The sequence below is a fragment of the Pecten maximus genome, chromosome 19 (assembly GCF_902652985.1).
Source record: "Pecten maximus chromosome 19, xPecMax1.1, whole genome shotgun sequence".
NCBI lineage: Eukaryota > Metazoa > Mollusca > Bivalvia > Pectinida > Pectinidae > Pecten > Pecten maximus.
Genome location: NC_047033.1, coordinates 10673733 through 10682619, shown reverse-complemented (window position 1 = coordinate 10682619; position 8887 = coordinate 10673733). Strand labels below are relative to the sequence as shown.

The following is an 8887-nucleotide window of genomic DNA, read 5'->3' as shown; positions in this document are numbered from 1 at the left end:
TATCAAAATATAGTGGTGTACTCCTGGTGTTTCTGCATCACTTTGGTTTGGTTTGGTTTATTTTGTTTAACGTCCTATTAACAGCTAAGGTCATTTAAGGACGGCCTCCCGTGCGTGCGACATGCATGCGTGTGGTGAGTGCGTATGTGTGTTTTGGGAGGCTGTGGTATGTTGGTGTCAAGTCTCCTTGTGATAGGCCGGAACTTTTGCCGATTTATAGCAGCACACCCCACCCGGTCACATTATGCCGACAACGGGCGAACCAGTCGTCCCACTCCTAATATGCTGAGCGTTAAGCAGGAGCAGCAACTACCATTTTTAAAGACTCTGTTATGTCTCGGCTAGGGGACAGAACCCAAAGCCTTCCTCAAAGGGGCGAACGCTCAACTAAGGGCCAAAAGTGAGGCATTGTCAAGGGATATATTAGGAAGAAGAAAGCTGTTAAGAAAGAAGAGAAAAGATAAGATCCCAAATTTAGTCGCCTCTTACGATCATGCAATGGGGGCAGCAGGTACAATTTTTACGCCCGACCTGCAGGGCAGTTGTCGGATTAAGCTGAAAATTGGTACATAGGGGTTATGAGCGATTGTGAACAACATGGTAACCTTTTCAAAAAGGTCAGTTGCCATGGAAACAAAATAGTGGCCTCTGATAGGTCGAAATTTAAATGTCGTCGGATTAAGATGAAAACTGTAGAGAAAACTGGTGTGGGTTATCACCAGCCTTCTCTAGAAGACTTATGAATGCTCCCGTATCCCAAAACCATACAATACAGTGACTACTCACGTTTGATGCGTCTATTCACTTCGCTGGTTTGAGATAAAGAGGGCGCTCTCCGTCGCTTCGCGGGATTACATACGAGCGCACCTCCAGCTCGTGCACGGAGCGAGTTCCTACCAAGGGAGATCACTCTCCTTGGATTTTCACTACACTCCTCCCCGTTTTATGAAGGCCCCCTTCTGGACGTTGGTTCCTCAGGGCAAACAGGTGGAGAGGAGTCGTTCAGGATGCTCATGGGTCCAAGGTTAGCCTGTGGGTGTCCGGGTCGAGGAATCTCCCGTGAGGAACAAGTGGTATGAGCCCCCTTAAGCTAAACTTTTAGTTTTACCCATGAATAGGAACGTTACTTATTTTGAACCGTTCCCTTCATGGAATTTTATATTGGTATAATTTATTTTAAGCCCTATCATATTACCTAGGGTATATGAGAAAAAGAGGGGAACTATTGTTTATCTAAGTATGTTTCCAGTATTGGGTACAAAAGTGTTATTTCCACACCATATTTTTTAATTAATCAAATTTTAATTATTCCTACATATATGTTACCTTTAATTATGCTAGAACACAGAAATGACCAAATAAAGATAGTTTGAGTTCAGGTTTTTTCATAAATTTGAAATCAATATGAGCGATAAGAAAAATTATGGAAGTAACATGGTGTCCAAGATATGGTTATTGCATCGATAAAGGTTTATCAAATAAGGTGTTCCATGATTGAATGATGAATATATACTATTATAGTATGAAATAACAAAAAAAAGGACATGAAATGTTGATTTCCAGTTTTACAAATTTCCATAAAGTTCTGGACACCGTTACTTCCATAATGTTTGACATTTTGTTTTTTCCTGAATTAAGATCTGATAAGTAAAGAGATAAATACTTTACTCTATGATTGGACCATGACTGTGAACTATTATAATATGAGTTATTCAAAAATAAAAATGAAATATTTTTTGCAATTTTTACAGTTTTTTATAATGTTTTGGACACCGTTACTTCCATAATGTAAGAAATAATTTCTTTTCTGAATTCATTTTGATTAGTAATGGGATAATTGAACCCACACTGCAAATTTGCATAGCAAAAGTCTTTCCATTTCTTTTATTCAACACAATAATTCAACACATTATGCTGGGAAATAGACTTTTATTTCTGGATCTGTACGTGAATCTGTATTTGTAATATACAGACTTTTAATTGACCATCTTTTCACAGATCAGGATCTGCAAAAGAAAAAGACGAAGTACAGTTTAAACTGAAATGATTTTATAATTTTTACATGGTAAATAATAGCTGTTTTAAGTTATTGTTTGTATAAAAACAAGTTGATGTTCTACAAATAATGCCAGCAGAGTAGTGGAAAGGTGAAAGACTGTAATAGCTCCTCAAGACAGACATACAATAACAATACTGTCCCTTAAAAACTACATATAGGTCAAGGATGTATGTCAGACTACTGCAAATGACAAAGTTTTATATCATCAAGGTACACTGTACATACAGTTTGAATTTATAACGTACAATAAGATGTACAGGAGCATTGAAATTTACAATTGGTAATTTTACCATTAAACACATAGAGGATTCTTGATCCAACCATACAGAGGTCTGGGGCACCGAGGACACCAACGACATCATCAAAAACAACTGTGTGGTTGATGTTGTTTGCACACCACTTCCCTTTCCCCTTGTTGGTGAAATATTGAATTGAAGGCCACTTGTCCACCTGTATGGAAATAAAAGTGATATTTTAATACTATTGTATATAATTTTGTAATTATTTTTTGCATGTTTGTGATTTAGAGTTATTATTTTCAACCTTGTGATTACCCTAATATGTAAATAACACGTTTTTTTTTTGCTGTTCTACTGTGGGAGTCATTCTACAGATCTACCCTGACTGTCAAATTAATATTGTCATAGAATGTCAATGGGATGCTATCCATAAATATAAGATGACTGACAAAGAAAGTATCTGATAGCTGAAGGGTCGTTCTAAACAGACAGGAACAAAGTGAATGTATACCAGAGTATTAATACTGGTTCCAATGTATGTCTTACAGGTAACTAAAAAAACACTGTTAATCACTTCGGTATTGAGCTGGGTTTTTCTGACAGCGATACTATATGTTCTTAATTCTATAGTGTAGTAAACCACTTTCATAACAAAGTGATTCACAGTGATCCAAGATAAACAATAATGCAACTCCATGAACTAATAAATTAATAAATAACAAACAAAAACATCTCGCTACTCACAACAGCAGGATATATTTTCTTCCCATGAGCAATTTTAAGATATTGCCCTGAATCATAACTGGAAAGTACAATTCATATATTGAAATAATTTTAATTGAAATAGAAATTGGAGGAAATATCTCATCACATAAGTATACTCGATATTATTTGAATTATGTTACCTTTGTTTCACTGGAACTGTGTTTCCGCTGGCCTGTTCTAGATCTCCCATCTCAGTAATAAGTGATATTATTGGAGATAATTGCATCTCATCATCCTGAAATAAAGATATAAGAAATGCCTATAGATCTTTATTATACTATAATTAATCTATAACAAACTTGTACATTAACAGAAATCATAATATATTAACAACCATAACAAATTATTGCATGAATAAGGAGCACATGCAATTTTTTCCAACTTATCGTTAAGACGTGCTTCAGCTTAAAAACATTTGCTAAATCTGTTTTGTATAAATTGTGAAGGTATCTCTTTTTTATTGTTTTTACATACCCCAAGAATATTTTCTAATATTCCACTTAATCCTGATGTATCCATCAACCCCTCTTCATCAGAGAAGCTGTTACTAACTATGTCCAAAGGGTTATCTGGAAAACAAGACAATTTCATTATAATCATATCAATAATTTGATATTGAACTTCTTGATTTTAAACTTGTATTTTAGTTGAAAATTTAATGTTAGGATATTTACTATCAAAAGAGTATCATTGACATTTAAACTATATATAATCAGCTAACTTTAATAAGTATGAGAGCAGGATCTTAATTTTGCAATTTAAAGCAGTCTGCTGATATTTGAAATTATGGACAGAATACTGATTTCTGAAAACTGTTTCAAAATCACATCAAGGGGGACCTGGACATCATCATCAGGAGGGAATTGGTCATCACCTTCAGGGTAAAGTTGCAATTGTACATCAACATCACCAGTAGGGGGAGTCTGTGCACCATCATCATCATTGGGAAGTTGGATGTCATCATCAGGGGGGAATTGGTTATCATCTTCAGGGGGGGCTTGGCCATGACCTTCAGGGAGTACTTGGGCATCACCATCAGCAGGGACTGCATGGATATCATCATCTGGAAGTAAAACATGTCATAAATTAACATAGAGAAAAAAGAATTGTTTCAAAATTTATATTTTATGTTGTATTACAGACATGTAATCAATATTTACAGCCGAGTTTGTGCTGATGGATATCTGGTTAAATCTGAAGGCAATTATGAAAATGTTCCTGTCACACTGACACTGATAACTTCGCATGGTTCTTTAATTGAGACTGAAACCCCAAAGGTCTGTATTGTTAATTATTATAAATATATAAAAAAAGAAACATACCTTGTTCTTGTGGCATCCTCCTGTTGATACGAAGTGTTTGTGTAGCCCCATTTCCTGTTAGTTTTTCATTTAAACATTTCTCCCTTCTTTCCATGTCAATGCACACTTCACAGAAACAGCTCCTTTCTCTTGATGTTACTATGTAAGGACCTATAGGCCTGAAGCAGTGCGTTGTTCTAGTGTCCTTAACAGCCTTGATGTTTGCAAGCCTGGCATTTCGTTCAGATCTCTTTACATCCCCATCCTCGACAAACATAAATGTTCTCTTTTTATGAACATGCTGATCATCTCCTGCCTTTGGAATGGAAAGCTTGTTTTTTGCAAACTGGAAAAACTCTGAGGCATTGCGGATGAGTCCTTGTCTAGATTTAACGCCAGTAATGATGCACCTTTTCAACACACCAACTTCCCCATCACATGGCCCTTTTCCATGTCTAGATCCGAAAAAATGTTTTTCAACATGGAATCCGAGATCTGTCTGACACAAGCTCATGTCTGCAAAGTTAACTTTGCTTTTGTATTGGGTTGGTGCCCCATCGGAGAATTGAATTTGAACATCAATGGATAACCCACGGCTCATAAGTTGTTCGCTGACCAACGTAGTATAATGATGAACAGCATGATGGTCATGTTTATGGTCATCTGAGATGATGGAGAAAATTTCATGCATGGGAGCTCCACACTCTAGGCAGCGGTAGTATGCTACTACGGGGTGAAGTGTTACCTGGTCATAACTCCAATGTGCACTTTGTGCTTCATCTTGTTGTCTACAGATGTAGTTTTCCCCAAAATCTGAACAGAATAAAACCCATTTATCAGGAATATTGGCTTTCAACTTTTCAAATTGCTCTGCCTGCCATTGTGCATTGAACAAGTGTTTGGAAAAGTCTTTCAAGGAATTGGCTAGTTCTTCTATCAAGTTTTGCACTGTTGTGGTATGTTTCCTCTGTGTCATTTGTCGTTTTGTTACCTCTTTGCCTTTCACTCTTTTTGTGACAACCTCTTGAGTCCAGGACTGCCATGTTATGTCCGATAATCCATGTTGCCTAATCAGTTCCACTGCTGTATCCAACTTTTCAATTGCTCCAACTCCACATTCCATGCATTTTCTATCTATACATTGTTTTTTATAGAAACCATTTTCTTTCTGACACAGTGTTAGTCTTGAGACTTCATATTTATCCTTGCAAAAAGGTTCAATGTGTTGTGAAGAACAAAATCTTACCAAACTGTTCACTTTTAATTCAACATTGGTGCAGTATTCACACAAGCATTGATTGTATTTGGTGTGTGCTACTGGTTTCACATTTTTTGGTCTGCATTTCACAAATTTACTGTAAGAAACCTTTGCCTCCGGATTCTGCCTTTGAAATTTTTCATACGAGTTGACCAGTGATCCATCCAGAGTCTTCCTGGGCTCCATGGCTTTATTAACCTGGCGTGGATTAGGCATTTCCCTGGAGACATCAGTTTGATGGAAGAAATTTGTCAGTGTATCCAACTCTTTTTCTGATAAGGCATCTTTTCTCTTCTTCCTTTGAATGTCCATAATGTCATCAACTTTAGCAACTTTTGTTAAGATCTTCCTGCTTAAGCCAAACTGTCTTGCCTTGCTTGCTTTAATTTCCTTTGTCTTTATCATGGCAGCCTGATGAATCAGATATCTCAAACGGTTATCTTTTGAGTTCCTTTTCTTTTTAATTTCTTTCAGTTTTTCCTTTGTGGAGCTGGTATTAGAATCATAAAAGTTCAGCCGCTTTTTAGACTGAGGTGAAATGATGCATTTATTACTCAGGGCAGCTTTTTTAGTTGGTGTAGTTTTCGCAATGACATTTGATAGAACTTCAGCGAATTTGTTGGGATCTTTTGGCAGAATCTTTATTGTTCTATGAACTGCTTGTCGGCGAGCATTATCTGTAGGGAATTTACTTTTTGTAATTGTAGCATTCTTCAACTTACTGTCTGCTTTTTCCTGCCTGCTCTCTTTCTTTTGCGCATATACCTCTCTTCTCTTTTCATTAATTCTTCTTCTTTTTTGCGATGACATATTTTCTCTCTGTACTCTTTTTTCGTCCCTCCATTCCTTTCTTTTCTTTTCTGATGTGGCTCTGGTAACTTTTTTCTTGTTTTCCTTGATCCCATTTTCTCTCTGTCTTTGTCTGTATCTCGCCATTCTTTCTCTTGCTTTTTCATTATATCTCTCTCTCTGTTCATCGCTAAGTGTGTCTCTTATTCCCTTTACTCTAACATTATCAGCCTCACGAAACTTGGCATACCTATCTGGGTCAGATTTCAATCTAAGTCGCCATTCTTTTTGGGCCAGTGCATTTAATGCCTTTTTCATGCTAGGATCATCACTCTGGAAAAATAAAAAGTTTTGATCAAAAAATAAGAAATTACAAAAATTCTGAATTCCTGTCAATGAATGTTTCAGATTTCAAAAAAAAAAAAGGGGGAAATTAAAACGGTTCATTTGTACACAACTACTTTTTTTTTTTTAATTTTGATTAGTAGTAGTGTCTTGTTACCAACATAATTATATAAATCTATGTACCTACTATTTTCTTGTTTTTTTTTCTTCTTTAAAATCATATTGGTATCAATGAGACTTTATAATTATCCTTATTGAAAGAAATATTGTTTATTGGTATAGCACATCTTTCTTTCTGCTAAAATGTATGTCTTCGTTAAAAGATTTATGTTCGTAACTACCGACGCTAATATTTAGTGTCTGTGTGACGAACAAGGAGAAAAAAGATGATTTACCACGATCTGCTCAATTGCATTTCTCTTTAAAGTTCTACATTAAGACCATTCAAAATTCAGCGTGTCTCAGACATAATAACAAAAGAATACCACGCAAAAGGGTTTTGAAAAGATTTTTATAAATCCTCATTTACGTTCGTACACAGACACTAAAATTTGGTGTCCAACGTTACGAACGTAAGACACAAATAAACAGGAAATATCTCAAATTTGCGAATACTTGCATCGGTTTCCTTTCTTCTAGTGTTACAATATACCGAATATTATGTTTTAATTTGCATTTTGTTCATTTTATGACGAAATTCTTTCGTTCGTAACACCAGACACGAAGAAAATTATTGACTATTGAATGGGTTACCGACAGTCAAAGGTAATCTGTGAGAAATTGTTAATCGATAGACCCCTTAAAAGTTTAAAGCAATTTGATAAAATATATTTTGAATAGATCGGAGATAAATGAAACAATTATTAATGCAAATATAGTGATATTTACCTCTTTTCTCTGGCCGATACGCAATTGTTTATGTTCGTAACCATTGCGCCGTGACGCAGACACTTCGCTGCCGTCCATCGCTATCCCAGAGTGCTCCAATCTAACCGACAGTCAATATATAATACAGAATGCTTTGTGGTTGAGAAACGAAACGAACCTACGTCAAGGTCCCCAAGATGTTTCGTTTTTGGTTTGAGACTTATTTTATGTTCGTAACGAATCGGACACGGCAAGTTTCAGAAGAATAAAACTTGTTTGCAGTAAGGGATTGATATGTATACTATCAATTGACAACCTGCAATATTGCTCATCACAACAAGGCAATTCTATAACTCAAATTATATTTTATAAAAGATAAAGTGTTTGCAATATACAAGGCATTTTACTTTACTTGTCACCATCGGACACCACAAGTTACGAACGTAATGCAGACTTAAAATATATTTTTTTCAATGTTTGTCCGGTTTTTTTTTTGGCTGAATTTTATATCAGCTTTTACTTTACTCCCTTGCATTACCACATAATATGTTAAGAATGGAATTAACCATGTTATTGTGTTAAAAATGCCGTCTAAAACAGCAAGGACAATCCATGTAACGTTATCACAGCTAAAATTCCGTGTCATTAGGACTTGTATCAGAAAAAAATTAAACAAACAAAGTCATTTTCATTTTTTTTTTATTTTTTATTATAAATACATATCCTCAAGATTTTATAACTGTGATTGGGATAACATTTTTCATCATATTTCTGAAAATATTTTTATTTTCAAAATAAGTCAGGAAATTTCCCAATACTGGAAACATACTTATTTTCTAACGTATTTCGTTCTTCTTTATTGGCAGTTCTAGACATAATTGCCATATAGACGACGGATGGCGGGGAGCTCTTACTCCCAAATTCCCTAACTATCAATCCTGCTCCCTTTGAGCGGACACCTATAATTTTATACTCTAGGGGTGAAATTTGAGAGCTGTTCCGAAGGCCCCAGCCCGAGTTACCCCAGGGGATCCTTGAACAACTACGCTTATTTGTTTTTTTTTCTTTCCTAAATTACCGACTCTTGAGGTTGTTCCGAAGGCCCCAGCCTGAGTTACCCCAGGGGTTCCCTGAACAACCTTACTATTCCCTAATTTTATGTCCTTACTGTAATTGTACTGTAACCTTATTACCATTATTAGTTTAAAAAAACCCCGTTATAACTTCCCCCCTCCCTTCGTAAAGGGAGATACTTTGAAGTTTC

The 8887-nt window shown here is 35.8% G+C and overlaps 1 protein-coding gene across 1 annotated transcript; it reads right to left on the bottom strand.

Annotated features, from left to right (window-relative positions):
- Positions 1-1914: 1914 nt before the first annotated feature.
- LOC117317958 lies at positions 1915-8448 on the bottom strand. The gene is made up of 7 exons (XM_033872926.1): positions 7645-8448; positions 4386-6744; positions 3938-4126; positions 3538-3632; positions 3204-3298; positions 2350-2509; positions 1915-2006 (listed from the first exon to the last, which is right to left on the bottom strand). Exons 1-7 carry the CDS (start codon positions 7720-7722, stop codon positions 1977-1979), a joined length of 3006 nt encoding a protein of 1001 aa, XP_033728817.1. The 5' UTR covers positions 7723-8448; the 3' UTR covers positions 1915-1976.
- Positions 8449-8887: the final 439 nt, after the last annotated feature.

What these genes read in the sequence shown, in the direction of transcription:
- LOC117317958 (XM_033872926.1), bottom strand. Translation starts at nt 7,722, where the DNA reads ATGGACGGCAGCGAAGTGTCTGCGTCACGGCGCAATGGTTACGAACAT. An exon ending in GTATCGGCCAGAGAAAAGAG is followed by an intron (nt 6,745 to 7,644) that starts GTAAATATCACT and finishes TTATTTTTCCAG; the next exon opens with AGTGATGATCCTAGCATGAA. An exon ending in AATCCTCTATGTGTTTAATG is followed by an intron (nt 2,007 to 2,349) that starts GTAAAATTACCA and finishes TTTCTTTTGCAG; the next exon opens with ATCCTGATCTGTGAAAAGAT.